This window comes from Clarias gariepinus, chromosome 6 (genome assembly GCF_024256425.1).
Source record: "Clarias gariepinus isolate MV-2021 ecotype Netherlands chromosome 6, CGAR_prim_01v2, whole genome shotgun sequence".
Lineage (NCBI taxonomy): Eukaryota > Metazoa > Chordata > Actinopteri > Siluriformes > Clariidae > Clarias > Clarias gariepinus.
Window position 1 is genome coordinate 34,687,501 of NC_071105.1, and position 20,830 is coordinate 34,708,330.

The 20,830-nt window shown below is 38.1% G+C and overlaps 1 protein-coding gene across 1 annotated transcript in view; it reads left to right on the forward strand.

The window, feature by feature from the left end:
• LOC128526720 (voltage-dependent T-type calcium channel subunit alpha-1I-like) overlaps positions 1-20,830 on the forward strand; it is a 129,539-nt gene that overhangs the window by 66,399 nt on the left and 42,310 nt on the right. Inside the window, exons 9-19 of the mRNA XM_053498853.1 lie at positions 2,065-2,216; positions 5,545-5,730; positions 7,077-7,194; positions 7,301-7,456; positions 7,570-7,660; positions 8,940-9,080; positions 11,688-12,148; positions 12,870-12,970; positions 15,667-15,790; positions 17,053-17,121; positions 20,091-20,269. Of these exons, the coding sequence (XP_053354828.1) occupies positions 2,065-2,216; positions 5,545-5,730; positions 7,077-7,194; positions 7,301-7,456; positions 7,570-7,660; positions 8,940-9,080; positions 11,688-12,148; positions 12,870-12,970; positions 15,667-15,790; positions 17,053-17,121; positions 20,091-20,269 (1,778 nt within the window). The remainder of the gene's footprint in view (positions 1-2,064; positions 2,217-5,544; positions 5,731-7,076; positions 7,195-7,300; positions 7,457-7,569; positions 7,661-8,939; positions 9,081-11,687; positions 12,149-12,869; positions 12,971-15,666; positions 15,791-17,052; positions 17,122-20,090; positions 20,270-20,830) is intronic.

Below are 20,830 nucleotides of genomic sequence, written 5' to 3' on the forward strand. Positions count from 1 at the left end.
TTAGCAGTACTGATGAAGGTTCTAATTCTACCTGAAGTGCTTTTTAATCCTTTTATCAAATCCTGTCTGTCTGTAGGTTACTAAGCGAGCCCGTTGTGACCTTCTTAAACCGTTGCTCTGTCTAATCGACAAAGGGGATTGATTGCGGCGAGACCGGATCGCCTGATAAGAGCACAAAGGAAGACAAATAGACAGAGTACATAGAGACAAAAAGCGATGAAAGCTGGCATACCACAACCTCGGTTTTCGTAGTCTATTTTCGAGATGCCACCAATTTTTTTTAATTGCATGTGCATTTATTATTAGCCTGTTTTCCATGCCATTTCTTCATTCATCTGTCTGGAGTCCATTATACCAGAGCATAGGGAAAGATTTGAAGTATTCTTAATAATAAGATTTTTATTAAAAGTGAATGAGGTACAGGGCAGCGCTTAAAGTGGCTCGTATCAGTATGTTAGAAGAAGTCTTTTCTGTATCTTGTACTATTAGTTTTCCCATTTTATTCTAACTAACAGTGACAGCGTCTCTTAAATGGGCAATTTAGCCAGTAAAGTCTGCATGTCCTGAATAAAAATGAAAGTAGGTAATTTGTTCCAAAGGGTTTTTTTTTTAATTTTACTTCAGTTTTTTTTTAATTATTATTAATTATTATTTTTCCTTTTATGGCTGGGAGATTCTTTAGTTGTTTTTCTTTTTTCTCTCAATTGCACTGATGTCTCCATTTCGAAAAAAAAAATGGATACTTTTATTGATCTAACTCTCACTCACTCATCGTCGTCGTCTATACCGCTTTATTCTGGATACAGCCTATCCCAGGGGACTTAGGGCATGAGGCGGGGTACACAATGGACAGAGTACCAATTCCCACATGCAAACTCAATGCACACAGACTGGAGGTGGGAATCGAACCTGTATCCTGGATGATACAAGGCAACAATGCTAACCACTAAGCCACATGCGTTATTGAATACTTAAATAATTTTTCATTAAGGAAAATATTTGGAAGTGTGTATGTGTGAGAAAAATGTGTCTAGATAATAATGAGATGAATAAATGATGAATGAAATGTCTCTGATGAGCAAGCCAAGGGTGACTGGGGCATGGAAAAACTCCCTGAGATGGTAATAGGAAGAAACCTTGAGAGGAACCAGACTCAATCAGGGAACCAATCCTCACTTGGGTGATAACATAACATGTAACTGGAATTACACATTGTCATCAATAGTGATGTAAAAAAAAAAAAAAAAAGCTTTGAAATACAATCATACTAATACAAATGTAATAAAATTTATAATATAACTGGTCACATTGTTATAGTAAACAATACACGCGTACAAGGATGTTGATTATACCAGTAAGAGACGCACACTAAGACCCAGCAGGGGAGACAATTACCCACAAGTCCACAGCGCACCTATTCTTGCACATGAACCTAAAAATGTGACTTTAGATATGGAGTTGTTTTAACAAATGTCTGCCTAAATGTGTCTAAAACCTTTCTACTGTACGGTAGTTAAGTGTGATTTCTGCAAACATTCAAGATCAGGCTTGGACCAACTGTTAAATAAGTATTTTTATTTTTATTTTTTTTATCTTATATTGACACTTGAATGCATTTGGACGGTCACAAAATCATCATCAAAACAGAAAACGACACTTACTGTATACATTGTATAAATGGCAATGAACAATGGATTTAAATGTTTAAACGTCATAATAAAAAAACATCATACGAAAAAAGTAGTGAATAAATCAATAAACTGTTTCTTTCAGAGTAACACACTAAACACAACCTAATTACATTGTTTGTACTTTACACAGCATCATTATAGACCTGAACATATCTTAATCTTAGACTGTGTATTGACAATTGTACACTGTATTTTTTAAATTACATACCATGGCTAAAAGATCTACTTTTTAAATTCAACATGTGGAGCAAAGACGTTTAGCAGAGACTTTTAACTGTAAATGAGCATTAACGTTTTTTTTTTTGTAACGCAATGATTAAAAACTTCCCTGAATCATTCTCACACCAATCCTTTGCTTTTTTTTTATTATCAGCCAGAGGAGCTGACAAATGTCCTGGAGATCTGCAACATCGTCTTCACCAGCATGTTTGCCCTAGAAATGATCCTAAAGTTGACTGCCTTCGGTTGCTTCAACTACCTGCACAATCCTTATAACATTTTCGACGGCATCATCGTTATCATCAGGTGAGAGCCGGGCCGATCCATCACAAATCTTCATGGCGTTCCGTCGCTGTTGTCATTTTCCCCTGTTTAAAAAAAATACACTGGCATTGTAGGAACTCTACTGTGGGTGCCAGCTTGAATACGGTTGGTTGTGCTCAACACCTGGAGAAGAATAAACTAAATCCTGTCTCATCATGACTCAGTGATTCTTTTTTTTTTTTTTTTTTTTTTTTTTAATTGGATAGAGGAAAGCTGAAAGGTTTCTTTTCCTCTCTATTCTAGCCCGGGTGATAATTACAAGATAAGACTATTCAAGCGCATCTCAGCTTCATGTCAGAATTCTCAAACAATCCATGTTTGATTGCTGGGTTTGAAGCTGTGATTGCAGTCTTCAGCTTTAAATCAAGACACAAAGGAAGCGAGTTAAGGCTGTTTGTTCGTTTTTGAACTGAGTTTGGGTAGCGGTAGCTTAGTCCCAAAGAATGTGGTGTAAAATATTACAATAGCTTGGAAGACTAAAAACGAATACATCAATTTTAATTGTATACTTGATTAAAAAAAAAAAAAAAAGGCAGTTTACCGAAATCTTGATGCAGATTCAGATCCGTAAAGGAAAAACCAGGGGCAATAGTGTTGATGAAAACCCACCTGGTGGAGAAGCCGTTAGAGTCTCAAAGGAAATGTATCTGCTTATGTGTGACGGTGGAATCATAAATGATTCGCAAGCTGACGCAGTTTTTATGACTATAGCAGCAGATATTAACTCGTCTTTTTAAGTGTCCATTGAAACAAGCTATGAATTGTCTGTTTTGTAAAAAAAATAAATAAATAAGTAAATAAATAAAAAAAGATTTTATCCTGTTACAGTATTCAAAATTGCAGACTCAGAATAAAATGCATTGTCTAGACTAGACATGGCATTGTACCATGATTTTCTTTACAATATTAATATTAATACTGAAAATCTGTCCATATCGAGAAATATCAGCCTATATCAAGAAAAAATGGTCCTTAAAATCATTACCTTTTTTAAAATTCAATTACAATTTTTGCTAATTCATTACAGGATCTGATATCTGAGACATTGTTTTATTTGGGGGCCTCGATATCAATGCAAGTCTAGACAAAACATTGTTTATTAACAATTATATAATTGTAACAAATTAACAAAAATTTTACAACTTTAAAGCAAATGTTATATTATGGTTTTACTCCTTTTTTGTCATCAATACGATGCTTTCTTTATATTATCATTGCATGTACTGTACAGTATATAGTCATCACGCATACTGTACACACTACTGTATGAGGACAAAGCTGCAATGACATTGTATCTACAGTACAGTAAATACATATACTTCAATATTTACGTAGTTGGTTCCCCTTTTACAGCTATAACAGCTTTCACTTTTCTTGAAAGCCTGTCCACAAGATTTTGGAGTGTTTCTGTGGGATATCATACCTGTTCATTCTGTAGAGCATTTATGAGGTCGGGCACTGATGTTGGACTAGAAAGCCTAGCTCCGTTCCAGTTCATATCAAAGGTGTTCAATAGGGTTAAAGTCAGGGCTTAGTCAAGTTCTTTTACAGTGAACTCGTCAAACCGTGTCCTTATTTTGTACGCTGAGGCACAGTGATATTGGAAGAGGAAAGGGCCTTCCCCAAACTGTTCCCACAAAGTTGGAAGCATACTGTAGCATTGGCCAAGATCTTGGTATTCTGAAGCATTAAATTTGGGGATTCACTGGGGATACGGGGCCTAATTGAAACACCTGAATTCAATATTTTTTAGATCTAGATCAAATACCTATAGCCCATATAGTGTATGTCTGTTTCCAGACGTCAGGGTTCCACAAGATGTTGGAGCATATCAATAGAGATTTGTGAACAATCTGTTATAAGATCTACAGTACATTAGTGAGGTTAGATAAGGGGTGAAAAGGCGTGGGGTATAGTGAACATTTAAATATATTCCAAAGTTCATCCAGTCAAACCTTGGCTAACCATGTCTTTGTCGAGCGTTAAAAAAAAAAAACCTACAAATAGGTGTGAAGGTCTTTGGGCTATATACAGTAGAGCTTTTTGTCTCTGGCACACTGTAAGACCAGCTGGCATTATGTATGGCAATACAATGCTGAACAGTTGTTGAGCATGGGAAGGCCACAACTGATAAGGTCAGAAACATGAAATATAAGTTTTAGCAGTTTTCCATTGACAAAATTTGTGGATTTGAGATTTGTGGTTATTAACCATCCAGTAGGGAACCAAGACTCACCCAGGTCAATGATGAGCCCATTTCGGTGATCACTGGTGCTTGTGTTATACTGATTTTATCATCATCAGGAAATAAATGTTTGGTAAGGCATTATATACTGTATACAATAAATATAATGATCGTATGTTACATTTGCTAAATTGGTCTGGGATTGTTGTTATGTTGTAAAAGTTGTTAAACTTCCTGTGGGTTTCAGTTATTTGGTATATTTTTAACATAAAATCAGTATTTCCTCAAAGCTTCTATTAGGTCTATTTTTACAGCCTAAATTGTTCAATCCTACACACTAAATCCTACACGCTAATTGGCTTAATAAACCAGTGTGAGAGACATCTAAAGTAGCTCAACATCTAACGCATCAAAATTCAAAATTTCTGAATTGAGCTTCAAAATTTGTCCATATGTATTTAGTTGGGTTGCGATCTGATTTCCATCATGATTTCCATCATCATTTTCACCAAACCATTCAGTGAGTCTTTGTGCCAATCTAATCTATGAAGGCGGAATCATCCTGGAATCGGATTGGAGATCAGGATCTTGATGATTTGTAGCGACGTTTCACTTTAAGGTGAAAAGTGGACCCAAATCATGCCAGGAATACACCCTTCATATAATTTTTCATTTTTTATTTGATTTGATTAATGTCAATCATATATCACTTTATACTTCAAAGATGTATCAAGTGTTCTTGTCTAGTTCCTCTTGTTCCTCTGGGTTATTTCAGGTCTCTACATTCTGTCTCCACAAATTTTCTTATTATTTAACCACACATGCTTCCACCAATTCCCTTTGCTCTCTCTCTCTCTCTCGCTCTCCTCCTGTTCCATGTCACGGTGTATATCTTCCTTTGTCATATCCCCTTTTCTTTTCTTTTTTTTTATATTTGGATTGTTGCATATTCAAAAAACACATTCAAACACCCACTGTCCATCTGTGTCTTTCTATAATTTGTCACTTTCTTTCTCCTGTTCCGTCTTCCTTCTTTCTTTCTTTAAAAAAAACAAAAACTGAAATAGATGTATTCACCTCTTCCTTGCTCCTTCGCTCCCTCTCGGTATCTCTCTCTTTCTGCAGCGTGTGCGAGATCGTCGGACAATCTGACGGTGGACTGAGCGTGTTGAGGACGTTCAGGTTGCTCCGCGTGTTAAAGCTGGTGCGCTTCATGCCCGCCCTGCGCCGGCAGCTCGTGGTCCTGATGAAAACCATGGACAACGTGGCCACGTTCTGCATGCTGCTCATGCTCTTCATCTTCATCTTCAGGTGTGTGTGTGTGTGTGTGTGTGGACTAAAGTTTGAGAGTTCTAAGATAGGCTCGAATGGGAATTCAAGTGTCATTCAGTGTGAGAGTGACAGACAGAAAAACAGACTGAAACAGGATCAGATTGATGGATTGAGTTTGTGAAGAGAAGAGGACAGGAAACACATGAAATGACAAAAAAATGTACACAGAAAGATGAAGAAAGAGGGAAGTGACTGGGCGAGCTATGAAGACAAATGGAGTCCATGCTCTTCTTTATTCGTCTCAGTTCATGGGACACATGTACACACACACACACACACACTCAACTGCTACTACGGGGACCTAAAAGTCTGTGCCGGCACATTTTTCTCCTTTTGTCTCTCTTAGTTCAGTCGTGCTGACCCAGAAACCTAAAGAAATATTGTTGGCTATACTCAGTGGGTACACAATCATGTTTGAGATCTTCGAACAAACTAATATTAAAAATATTTATTTTCTTTAAATAACTGGCCTATATTTTTATTATTTCTCAAAAAAAAAGCATAAATATTTTATTCCACACTTATTTGTAGAAGATCAACCATTGTGCTACAAAGCATTCCTATCTACGGCTATCTAGTTCTTGCTACCTACTGTAGCTAATTACTTGCTACTTGAAACTGGGATGCATGTTTTGTTCCTTTCATACCACTGTGATGCCCAAACGGCTTGTGGTCTCAATATTATTACTGTTTAAATTTTGCTTAGATTTTCCACCTAGACTGCTGGTATGGTCCTTCTCCTCTTGGGCAAGAACCCTGATCCCTGACTAGCAAAAACAATCAATGAGTTTTTCAAAGTCAAACCAAAATAATAACATGCACATGTCGAACCTGTGTGGGAAAATGAACTAATTAGTGTATTGATCAGATGGCACGGTGGTGTAGTGGTTAGCACTGTCACCTTGCCCCTCCAGGTCCTGGGCTCGATTCCCACCTTGGGTCTGTGTGCATGAAGTTTGCATTCTCTTCACGTGATTGGTTCAAAGACATGCAGATTAAGCTAGTTGGCATTCCCAAATTGCCCATAGTGTGTACGTAAATGTGTGCCCTGCGATGGATGGGTACCTCATCTTGGGTGTGCATTGCTTCAAGCCCTAAATCTCCTCGTACAGGAGATTTACATTCCCCCATGACCCCATATACATGTTTATAAAAGGGTATAGATTATGATGTACATATTGATCACAATTAATTAAAGTTTACAAGATTAAATTGAATGTCTCTAGCTAAATGTCTTCTAGACAGTCCTTGAATTGATTGAGTTTTACCAATGCGATGTGCAAGCGTGACTTTCTGCAGTTGTCCTCATATCTCTCTTGTTGCAGTATCTTGGGAATGCACATATTCGGCTGTAAGTTCAGTCTGAAAACGGATGCTGGAGACACGGTGCCTGACAGGAAAAACTTTGACTCTCTTCTTTGGGCCATAGTGACTGTTTTCCAGGTATTGCATTCACGCTACAAAGAAACTGTTATGTCAATCACTCAGCATCAGTTTATTATATGTATGTATGTATGGATGGATGTATGTATGTGCGTATCCCTTGTAGATCCTGACTCAGGAGGACTGGAACGTAGTGTTGTATAACGGCATGGCCTCCACCTCTCCTCTGGCAGCGCTGTACTTCGTGGCACTCATGACATTTGGAAACTATGTGCTTTTTAACCTACTTGTTGCTATTCTGGTAGAGGGATTTCAGGCAGAGGCAAGGCAACTGGACTGGATATTTTTCTAGAAATGCCAGTAGCGTTGTATAAAATAGTAGCGGTTGTTTTTATTGCACCACTTTTAACATTTCTCCTGTCATTCTTGAATCAGGGTGATGCTAATCGGTCATATTCAGACGACGACGGGTCATCTTCCAACTATGATGGGAGTGAGAGACACATGGACTCTCTCCAGCTCTCTGGTAGGTTTAGAATAGGTGTAGAATAAATGCCATGTAGAAGACCAGTGCAACCAACTGGTTTAAACACAAGATTTGGATAGTACCTACCTGTATATCATCAATAGTACTTTCTTTGAGACCGTTCTCCAATACGAGTCTCTTGTCATCAAAAGCAATTTCTTATCCAGTGTGAGTTCCTTTCTTATATGTCTCTCTTGAGTAGGATGAATGAAACTTTTTCCATCCCTAAGACAAGTATTTTCCATTATACTTTTCTTTAGCCTTCAGTATGAGCCCTTAGTTCTCAACTTCAAGTCTTTCCTTCTGCAATATGAGTCCTTCCTCTATTATGTAGCTCTTTTTTGTAGGTTTTTTGTATTTCTCCGAGCATTGTATCATCTGACCTTACAGTAAATGTGCTTTAAGCTCCAAATTCTACATCGCCCTTTCCATAGTGATGTGCAGCAACAATTGCTTCTCTAAGACCATTGCTTATCTCTTCCCTCTTGGCACTGCACACCAGAAACCTGATCCAGACCAGAAAACTGCCAAAACTTCTGCTTTTATACAGGATTGCACACCTGCTGATGATTAATTAAGCAAAGGCTGATGATTAGCAGCACCTGACTGCAACTTATCTTCTTGCAGCCTGTGGAAGCACCAAGGCAGTACTTAGTATTGCCCGCAAGTTTGTTGAATAAGTAATACTGTAGCACAGGTAAAACTGGTATATGTAGTTATTCATCTGATGCTGTATTTGGCGTTTTTTTTTTCTCCCTAAATAATAAAAAACAATCATTTAAAAACTGCATTTTGTGTTTAATTATGTTATCGTTGACTAATAGTTAACGGTTTTTGATGAGCAGAAACATTTAAGTGTGGCAAACAGCAAAAGAATAAGAAATCAGGAAGGGGGCAAATAGTTTTTCACACCACTGTATATATATATAAACTTTTTCAAATACTTGTCCAGTGCTCAGTATGAGCCCTGTTCCAGAATGGGTTCTTGTTTCTACATTCACAGGTCTCTTCTTTCGTATTAACCAAGATGAGGATTTGCATTATGATTATGATCATTTATATCCAAATATCAGGGGATTTAATACTGTATTTCTTCTCTTATAAGTGTCTTAATAATTAATGGAAAATTCTAGGATTTTTTTAGTCACTTACACAGCTTGGGTTTCTTTAATCATACATTTCTAAACTTTGTTGTATTTATTATTATTATTATTATTATTATTATTATTATTATTATTATTTTACTGTTGTTGGACTCCTTTGTTGTTGTTTTTTCCAGATCCTAAACTGTGTGCTTTGACTCCTAATGGGCACCTGGAGATGAATCCCATCGCAGGTGGAAGGATAAATTTGGAAGAGGAATCTCATGAGAGCAGTGTCACCAGTCTGGGAAAGAGCAGCCTGGAGCAACGATCTTTCTCACTGGTGAGCGCAAAACGGCAACCAGCCTGTCAAACCAATCAAATAAAAAAGTTAGTATTTAAACACAATCTAGGTCACAGAGAAATCAGAGAAAATCAAAAAAACATGTTTTAAGAAAGTGTTAAATTATCGCAAGTTGTGTGAATCAGTGGGCCATAATAAAGATATTAATTCATTTCTGTTTTGGGTGGATAATCACTGTCTGAAACAAACTTTGTTACCCAATATAGATCCTATTTTTCTCGGTAAATATAAACTAACATATTATATATAATGTATATAAGGAAAAGCTTACAACTAGGCTAGCTGGGTATCGCACCTAATTGGAGACCAACTGCCAATTAACTACTCTTTATATAAAGATTATGTGTTTTAATACATTTTAAAAGCAGTTTTATAATTAAAAAAAGGTGTTCAGGTCAAACCGGGACTTATTTTTATTAATGAATCATAAAACCTGTTAATAACGATCCGGCTTAGGTGGCTCAATGCCCATTGCAGATATTCTTATGAATATTCAGCAAGGCAACACCTGATCCCTAAATATAAACGAATAACTTGTCGCCAACTTGTGAAAAAGACACACCTGTGAGACCAGTACACACAATAATTCATGAACACCACTCGCACAGTACGTGAACTCAGCTGGGAGCCTCTGTTACATCCCCTGTACAATCCTTACATCTCTCCAAGCCAATTTCACATGCACGGGTCATTAAACGAGTTCCCGGGAGGCCAGTGTTTCAGATGTGAAGCAAGCAGTCTTATTATGGCTCTGGCGTACTGTGAAATCTTTCTACCTTGATGGTATCCAAGCACTAGTGAAACACTGGGATAAGTGCAATAATCTGTAGCAGCAGATTATTTAGAGAAATAAAGGGAGTTTTTACACTTGTAACTGTGTTCTGTTATTCTGCGAAAGCAAAAGTCACAGTTTGACTTGAACACCCGTCATACAAAATGTAGCAGGATCTTATAAATTATCTATACGTTATTTAATAAAACCTAATTAAATGTCCTTCCTCAGCCAGTTACAGAGTTACAGTTAGTTATGTTATAACTCAAAGTCATGTTTAAAAGTTTGTGCCCTGTCTTTTAATAGTATGTGTTTTGGTGTAAAGACATAAAATAAAAATCAGCAGATCTTAGTATTAGGCAACTACAACCTAAGACGAATACCAACATATGACTTTTTCATATGCCGTTATTATGTATGGCCTTATATTATATATGGGATTAAAATGATCAGATTAAACAGAAACAGCCAATTAATATACTTTTACATTTCCAAATATATAGAATGTTAAACAGAAAAGAGAACAAGTGCAGAAAACAGAAGTGCAGCACTTTTCCATAGCAACTGTGAATATCTAAAGCAATCAATTTCTGTTACTTAAGTAGTTTTCGTTCATTTGAAGCTGTAATCCAGTACAACTGCTGAGAAGCTTAATGTCTTAAAATGTAATTCTGCACTCTGCATGAGCTATAGTATAGTTTTAGTAATTGGTATGTAACAGAGAAGGAAATATTGCATGCTTGTGTATCTTGTTGCTGATTCAGTAGTGACCAGCATCTAAGCCTCATGCTCAGCCCTGGACAGATTAGTCACATATGAGACAGAGTTGGATACAAACTGCCAACTGCGAGCCCATTGAATGTGCTGGCTGCTTATGTTGGAAAGTCACACGCCGTTAATGAGTCAATGAAACATTTGCAATAATTATTGCTTTGATTAAAAATCACTCGGCCAGAGAATGCCCTGGCGCTCCCTGTGAGTCTCCATGATGTGTGTGTGTGTGTGAGTGTGTGTGTGTGTAAGAGCATGTTAGTGAGACCAAAATTCCCTGGGTAAGATGCCAAGCCCACCAATGACTGTGGGGTTTCCATAGCAACTCCTCTTTAATTGAGACAGCTATAGAGAACGATAGAGAGAGAAATGGAGAAGAGAAAGCTTGATGGTTTAAATATAGTGTTGTGACGCACCATGCATGGGAGATCACGAGATTAGCCAGGCTAGTGAGAGCTGATGTTTCTGTGAGTGGAACCGTGCACTGATGCAGCATGGGGCCACCGACATACAGTACACGTGCACACAGATAAACACACACGGTCAAAACTGCAGCGCTGAATGTCTATTTAATTACCATATGTGCTCCGTTCACAGTATTTCCAACACTTTGCAAACCTGCAGCATGTATAATATTCCCAAAATATTGCACCATTTGTTTCTCAGGATTGTACTGACTCAGGTTGTCATGTCGCTATGCTTTATTTGACAGCTACCAAGTACCTAGTGTGTGCGCAGTGTCTCCTGTTGGCGCACGGCATCGCCTCCTGCTTAAAGTAATTTTAGATGACTTAATAACAGTTAACAAGGTTTCTATGGCAACTGCTTCGTTACCTCCACTGGCACTAAATATGGGCAATTGTCCTCTTTTACAGCAAACCTATACAGCCTGCAATTACCTTTGTTAGGCACTATACCCAGGAACATGCACACAGATATAGTGGTAGTGCATTAATACAATCATCTTGTTTAAAATACACTGTAAAACAAGGCCTTTTTTTTTTTTTAATATTACCCTCTTTTCTCCTTTGGTACAGCGTCATGGCCGTAGTTCCCTGTACCGCCACTGGGGGCGACCCCACCCCCAGTCAGCATGGAGTCGCCGCTCTAGCTGGAACAGCGTGGGTCGTGCCACTCGGGGCCTGGCAGTAGGGGGCAGCCTGCGGGTCCGGGGTCCCCACTCCCACCCTGCTGAGCGGGAATCTCTCCTCTCCCCACGCCCCCAACTCTCACATCACCCACCCCTCCTTTCCCGCCGCTACTCCCTTCGCCGCGATCGGCGTGCCCTCTCACTCGAGCTCCCCGAGCAGCTCCAGCTCCCTGGACCCCCACTACTACAGCACCCCCTTCTGATCAGGAAGAAAAGTGTGTGTGGGGAGCAGCATCACCACGATTGTAACGGAAAAGCACCAATGCGTCAGAGAGCGCTGCTGAGCGAGGTTTATCCCCAACTCAATGCTCGGAAAGACAAACCACACCTCGATGAGGAGACAGACTATGTAAGTGATGTGTCACAGATTTATTGAATTCATGCATCTATCATTTATCCTGCCTGACAAAAGGCATATTCATCAATCAATATATAGCAGGTACTGAAAATGTATAATTGGTGCCATGCATATCCAAACGTCACCAAAGCAAACCATGGCAAACCAAAAAGCATATTTAAATTTCACCCACCTACTAAATACAGAATCCTTGAATTGCATTTATTGCGCATATGTCATTATCCTATCTTGCACTATTCACTATAAGACACCGACATAGCACTCTTCTTAATAATAACTTTCCAGTGGCACTTTATTTCTTCCCTTGTGACAGGATGACAATGTGAGAAACCGACTTCTCTCTGTCACGACACACAATAACAGCTCATTACGTACTATAGTCCATGATTACAAATGGTTTCTCCCGTGAAAGCCAGTAGTTGATATTGACTAGGATGTTTGAGAGGGTGTGAGAATTTTAAGGGAACTTGAGTTGTTTTCTGCTTTGTTAAAAAAAGGGGGATAAAAAGCTGTTTTTGTTAAAGATCGCCTGATTGCCTGACTTTTGTATTGAAATTAATAGAATGTACTTTCTAAGAAAATGACATGGTGGTTGGAATAAAATTGCCCGCAATTGTGTTTGCTGAGTAGTTAATTATAGTTTTACACCATGTGCAATTGTGTGTGTTTTACTGACTCGTTGACATTGTGATTTTTTTTTTTTTTTCTGAAGAGCCTATGTTTTCGGATCCAGAAGATGATGGAGGTGTATCGCCCAGACTGGTGCGAGACGAGAGAAGATTGGTCTGTCTACTTGTTTTCCCCTGAGAACAAGTAAGCTGTCCAAAAGATTTATAATAATCAGATGTCTTCTCAGTGACGTGGTATATTCATATGAATGTATTTAAAAAAAAATGCTTCTATTGAAAAAGAGCCCCCTGACTATGTGAAGGTGTCATCAGCCACTTCTGGAGACTTAAGTGCAGAGTTAATCCGCGTCCAAAGATATGACCCAATTTTGACTTGTTGACAGTTGTCTTAATACCACAGAGAAGTGTGAGAATCTCACTTCAATCTTTTTTCACTTAGTCTCCATCAAGTGTAGAACCTCTATGTTGGGGGTCAACAATGTAAAAGGATAAGGAGCCAAGAGAAGAGCAGCAAAGTGACAAAGAGGCAAAATGATGAAGGACTAGAAGGCCCTGTGAATTAAATATTAATTGTAGGGTGGCCTAAGAAATCGTAGGCGACACGGCGGTGGAGTGGTTAGCATCGGTTAGGCTAATCGACGTTACCAAATTGCTTGTAGTGTGTGAATGAGCATGTGAGTTTCTGTATGTGTGTGTGACCTGCGATGGATTGGCAACCCATTCAGGATGTACCTTGCCTCGTGCCAAAAGTGCCCCCCCAGTATTTATCCTATACAGAATAAAGCGATATAGACAATGAGTAAGTGAATAAGAAATGGTATTGGTGGAATGGAAAGTGACAAGGCTGGACAGATGAAAGTATCTGATTTTGGCTTAGAAGCTGAAAAGGATGGGGATTGACTGGAAGAAATAAATGTGAGTTTAACACTTGAAGCGCCGAGCAGCGGTCATTTGACCGCAAGGGGGTAAAAAAAAAATAATACTTCACACTCGATCAAATTCCAGGACCCTCCTTTCATGACTTTTCCTAGTTCTGTGAGCTTAATCAGCCTGTATGCTTACATTTTCAAAATCGCACCAGTAAAAGCCAGTATAAAGCTATTTTGCTCTTATTTACGTGAAATCGCTGACAGCTGCGCGCCGGTCATGCCGTTTCCTGCCTTTTCCAACCTGCGATTCTCATTTCTCTCAGCAGATGGCGCAAGGAATCGCGCATACTATCTATGCGTCATTCAGTGCGTATATGTAACTATCTCAGGTTTCATTCCATATATGCAGTTTATTATATATTTATATCTGTGAAATATCGACAATTCTCCATTTATTCTGGCGTTGATAATCAGCGATATTTTATAAGGACATTTAGGGGATTTCGCTGTACTTAATTTTATAACGTTTTGAGAAAATTCATTAGTTTGTTTATTCTGTTAGAAGCTTCCGTGAAATTATCTCTAAAACATTATTGTTTTACATATTACATATGTAATGACCCCTCCTAAGGATATAAAGCCTCATTATTAAATTTGTATAAATCAGATCTACCACAGCAGCATATGAAGGGTAGGGAATCTGTGGTGAAAACCTGGGAGGACGGGAGATGATACAGAGAGCGGTGGGATGGATGGGAGAAAGAACGGAGAGATGATGGATGTGTAGGACAGTAATGTGAAATGGGAAACAATTGGAGGTTTATTACCTGGATGGAAGGTAAAAAAAAAGTGACCAGATTGAGGTGGACAATAGAAAAATAGATGGTTAAACAGATGCGAATGACAAGGGTGGGTCAAAAATTATCCGCACTCTGGCCCTAGAAATAATTTAAATTAACTTTAAGAAATTACAAATGCATAATTATTTTACATAATCTCCTTGCTTTTCAACACACTTCGTCCATCTGTCAGCAAGTCAACTGATTGATTATGTTTCCAATCCATACCCTCCATGCTGTTCACTCTCAGACTCGTAGTGATGAATCCAGGATGAATCCGTGTCTTATCATCAGTAATGATTTTTTTTGTAGGAAACTTTCACCTTCTTAGAGTATTGGTCCAAATTTTGTTTGCAGATATTTAAATGCTTCTACTTCTGCTTTTCCGTGAGTTGTTTCGGCACCAGGTACACTCGTAGACCACAAAAAGCAATCACTGCACACCTTTTTATAACCTTAAATGGAAATTGCTGATAAGATTTGGCTAACAGTGCGACTGATAGAAGTTTTAATATAACCGGAGTGCAGATAGTTTTTGACTTACACTTGTGTAGGCCCTTCGACATGTAGGACTGGAGTATACAGTAGGACTATAGAAGAATGTAGGTCTAGGTTGATGGGATGGATCCCTCCATAGGATGTGAAGGAGGGAGTAAATAATGGGAGGATATAGCAATAGTTTGAAAGGATATAAAGGTCGAGAATGTGAAAATGCAAGACAGATCGAGGAAAATGCAGAAAAAAAAACAGACAGGAAAGGAAAGAGGGATGCAGAGAGTGGGCCATTTAAAAAAAAAAGAACAAATGCTGAAGTGTAGACTGTTGAAGGATGAGGTAGTGATTATGTGGTAGTTTTGATTAGAGTATTGATTTAGCCCTAGGGAGTACCAGGTAAAGCTCTCAGGCACAGCATGCCACACATCAGCTTGTTCTAAGAAAAAAAAAAAAAAAACAGTGCTGAAATTCTTGTTCAGTTTAAGGACTTATTTCTTTTTAAAAAATATTTAAGAAAGTGCCTAAGAAATTCAGCAATACAGTGCCTCCTCAACCTTTATCTCATCATGAGGTTAGTATCAAGGGATACCACTGAGGTGGAACCGAAATATTAACTCATCACTCCTTCCCTCTCTCTCTCTCTCTCTCTCTCTCTTTCTCCTTTTCTCTTTCTCTAGGTTCAGGTTAACTTGTCAGAAGATCATTGCTCATAAACTGTTTGATTATGTAGTGTTGGCCTTTATCTTCCTCAACTGCATCACAGTGGCCCTTGAAAGACCAAAGATTCACCAAGGCAGTCTGGTAGGATTTGCTTCTTGTTCAAACCTTAACATTGTATTTTCACCAATCTCAGAGTGGATGTCTGTTAACTCATGTATACAGAAGATGTGTGTATGTATGTGTGTGTGCCCCGCGATGGATGGGCACCCCATCCAGTGTGTACCCCACCTCATGTCCCTACTTCTTCTTGGATAGGCTCCAGGCCCCAGGACACTGTATACATGATAAAGCAGTATAGATGATGCGTGAGTGAGTGAATGAGTAAGTTTCATGCGGGACAGGAGATCAACAGTACATGACTGACCAATCTGTTCTCTATACAGGGGGTGATCAAGTCCCAGAACCAGGACTTTTGATTGTGCAGAGTAACAGATCACAGTTATAAATAAAATCTACCTTTCTTTCTTTATATAATCCCCTGCTACACTAATGCACTTATCCCAGCTTTTTATTAGTTCTTGGATACCATCGAGGTGGAAAGTTTTGCCTGCTTCACGTCTAAAAGGCTGGTCTTCCAGGAACTCCTTTAATGGCCCAAAGGCCATGTGGAAAGGGCTTAGAGCAAGGTCAGTACTGTATGGGGGATGTTGCAACAACTCTCGGACGAGCTCCTGTAATGTGCAAGTGGTTTAACTTGCTGAACGTTCATGAGAATTTCAACTGGGCTGGAATGTGGCTTGTAGCTCATAACGTTCATGTTCACGTTACAGCCTCCCTCAAAACTTTTGAACAATTGAAATACTTTACTGCGTCTAAGAGACTCATCACTGAACTGTGCTTGAAGTCTTCTGCAAATGTCAATCGGTTTCAAAGAGATCATTGTTGAAATTTTTACAAAATTGTTGAGTTCTAAAGCAATTTGCCATTCCAGAACTGTAGGTAGGTAGGCATGTACTGTACTGTACTGTACTTTCGAAAGTTTTAGGAATTCAAGAATTATATGTCACTCCAGACCTAAGAAAAACCCCACTACTTTAAATGGAAATTAGACAAATTATACTAATTGGAGAGTTTTTTTTTATTCAGCATTTATAAACCTCTAGGATTTTTTGACAAAGTTTTAGAAAGAAGCTGTTAGTTTTGTTCCTCTTGGTGTACTGACCATGACTCTGCTTCATGATATTTTTGTCTCCAGTTATTCTGAATAATAAGAGCAGGATATTTTTCACACAGTGCCATTTGGTTCCATTTCTGCTCAGCTATTTGCTGCAAAACGCTCGATTTTACTGTTATTAGGACTGTAGAAGAGATTGTGTCCTGCTCTTTCTCTCCTCTCTCTATAGGAGCGAGTCTTTCTCACCATCTCTAACTATATCTTCACGGCCATCTTCGTGGCTGAGATGACGGTCAAGGTAAACACACCGCTACGCTCGTATAAACGCCTGTCTGTCTACACTGTCCAATTTCGATCATCTCCATGAGCTTCCATCTACTTCTGCTTTTTTTTTTTTTTTTTTTAAGAAAAGCATATTTAATTCTATCTTTTTATAGACTAGGCTTTATGGCTCTTGGGATTATTTATTCATGCATGAATGTCAGTTTCAAGCTTTAAATATCTTTTTTAATAGTCTGAAGTCATCTATAATTTAGGAATGCTGTCACACTCCAGGGTTTCTTAGTGAGACAGACTTCCTTATTAAAGAATTCTTACAAATAATGCAGGATTGATTTACAAAATAAATAAATTGATAAAAATCCTGTGAGAGCATTCTCGTCCTATTAACAAAACTGTTCAGCTGAAAGTGAAATGTATAAATGTATAAATAAAAAAGTATTAATAAATTCTAAATCAAACAGCAAAAACATTTTAGGTTCCTGTACTGTAGTTACAAGGATAATGTTGCTTACATAGACAGAAATGTAACAATGGTTTATCATTAATATGACATAGCAAAAACACAATTAAATTTAAGAAACAAATCAAAAGCATTTAATAGAAAAACAATAACTTGGAAGCACAAATGTTTAAAATAATAGTTTAAAAAACATTTTTCCTGTAATATTGGATGCAGTTTTTTTTGTTAAGAGTCTATCACATCTTGATTTGCTGTTTTTTTTCCACTCCCGTTTGCGAAAATGCTTCAGATCGATCAAATTACAATGAGTCACAGTCCTTTCCAAGGGTTTTCAATGGGATCTAGATCTGAGCCTTTTTAAAACTTTGATCTTTTTCTTCTGACTCTTTATTCTGCTACGATATCCTGTACGTTTCTTATCTTGAACTTTTGTGGCAAATTTTTATTTTTTATTTTTTTTAATGATCCATGATTCCCTTAATCTTGACTAGAGTCCCAGACCCAGCTGAAGAGAAGGAGCCACCACCATGCTTATGATGCAGTGGGGTATGATGTCCTCCTGGTGATAAACTAGTTTGTCTTGTTTAGACGCCAAACATATCTTTTTAGCATTATGGCAACAAAATTCTACCTTGGCCACATGATAACATGTTTTGCTACATTTTTCGGTATAGTCTGGTTGGATTAAAGGGAGTTTTAAAGCCACTCCAGCCATACCCCACAGACAGATATTCCACCATCTCCTTTAATGTCGCCTTAGGTCTCTTGGCACCCTCCCTTATACATCATTATCTTGGTCTTTTGCTAATTACCAAAGGATGTCCTGTGCTTATTAATGCCGTGGTGGTGCCCCAATTTCTCCACTTGTTAATGATGGCCTACACAGTGTTCCATGTTCCACTGTACATCTACACAGTACATGTTTTGGAAAATCCTCGCACTTCTTACTTGATCAGTACTGTACAGCATTTTAAGAATGGTATTGTGTACCTGCTTTGATTAGGATTGAGGACAATCAAATGCCCTTGACATTATATATATACATATAAATATATATATATATATATATATATATATATATATATATATATATTATATATATATATATATATATATATATATTGTAGAAGAAAATTTGGCCAAAGTAAAGCATCCATGATAACATGTCCAAGCTTTCTATCACTTACTAGATGATGAACTCTTATGAACCTTAATGCAGACTATATCCTCGTAAATTGTAGATCATGAATCCTAAAAAGATGACTTCAAGACTTTGGAATTAGCAGTCTATTCAAATCCTTTCCCTTTATTTTCCCCTTTTTTCTCCATGCCCCCCCTCCCAATAACCCATTGCAGATGTTTAATTGGTTGATGATGATATTAATTACTCGATTAATTTCTCATAGGCATTCTATCATTTGTGTGTTCTGTTCTCTGGGTTTCTTGGTCTCACTTCATTACGAGCCTAACAAAGTCTGTCATTAACAAGCTCAGAGAGAGAGAGAGAGAGAGAGGGATAAAGGAAAGGAGAGAGAGAGAGAGAGAGAGAGAGAGGAAGAAGACAGAGAAGGCAATATAAGGCTCAATTTACATGTTGACATTAATTATGTGAATATCAATATCTGGATAAATAACCAGATCTTACTGTACTGTACTTTTTTTCCATTTTTATTTCAGTTCTTATGTACAATATGCTAATATGATTGCCTGGTAGATAGGGTGTGGGAAGTCCACAAGCTGTGAACAGTACGATCGCAAAAGACGATCTAATTGTACACCATTGAGTCACTATTCTTTAATGAGAAAGGGATTGTCTTTGAAGCCTTGTTTGCTGAAACTAGGGTTGGGCTGTAAGCTGACTGTTAATGTTTATTTATTTTTTATCAGCATGTTCATGATGGGTATAGAAACATATACAGTTGAAATAAAATCTGTCAAGCATTATAGTTCTGCATGAAAAAATAAAAAAATTTCCCTTCGTTGCACTTTTATTGCCACCCGATGAAGTGATGTGTAAAATGCATTATAGGAAAAAAAGGAAAAAATAAATGACATGAGATAGAAAACTCAAATGAAAAAGAAAAAATAAAGATTCAAAATCCATCCAAGAATGTGCATCCTATTGGGAAATGTGTCACGATTGATTGTTTCTTGACATAGTGAGGTTTTTTAACGCTAAAATTCAGCTCTTCTGTTTTCACAATTCTGCCTTTGAACTCTATATCAGTAGGGTGCAGCATCCGGCAAGGTTCCTGCTGGTCATGTCATATCTGCTCTGGGCTTGACGTGTGAGACGAAAGAGTCTCATTGGTGTCATGTTTTATTTCTTTCTATCATCTGCATTCGCTTTTTTCTCATCCTTTCATTTTCTGTGCCTTACCTAAGTTTCTCCCTAAGCCCTTATGGCATTCTGTCAAAAACCTCTCTTATAAAATGCCTCGTATGTTTTTTTGAAATGTGTACAAAATGTCAAATAATACCCCAGTCCACCGCACCCCCACCTTCACTATTTCTCTCTTTTTCAGGTGGTTTCTATGGGTTTGTATCTGGGAGATCGGGCGTATCTGCGCAGCAGTTGGAACATTCTGGATGGTTTCCTGGTCTTTGTGTCTCTAATTGATATAGTTGTGTCGATGGCAGGAGGGGCCAAGATCCTTGGTGTGCTACGTGTCCTACGGCTACTCAGAACCCTGCGCCCCCTCAGGTACAGAAGACACACCAAAACTCCTCCAAATTGTACTATTGTAATAGGTCTTTCATAAAGTGATTTTGTGTCTAGAAAAAGCAGCATAGTTATACTCTACTGCAAATATAAAATTTATTATACAACAGTTGATTTGGAGCAGGCATCACACTAGTGCTGATGATATACGATAACAGCAAAATGCTTAAAATCTTAGCTTTACAGATTTAAAGCTAATTAGCCTCTCTAACCCCTGATCAAGGGCACTTGGTGTGTGGAACAAATACAAGTGGATTGTACGCCTAGGGCACAAGCTTTCTTTTACGTTTTTTTTTCACGATTCAACCCTGGAATTCAGAACTTACAGTATCTGATGTTCTAAAGAGCATCTTAGGAGATTTACAGGACTGTCCACCACGCCCATGATTTATTCTTCTCACCTTTTGGCTACATAGTATTGGTCTGAATTTAAAACAGTCTGGCATTAGCTGTCAGTTGCGAGTCACAATTAGTTATTTTCACCAGTCATGGAAGGATACACTATGTGTTGGCAGAGCAAAACAACTTGCTGAATAAACAAAG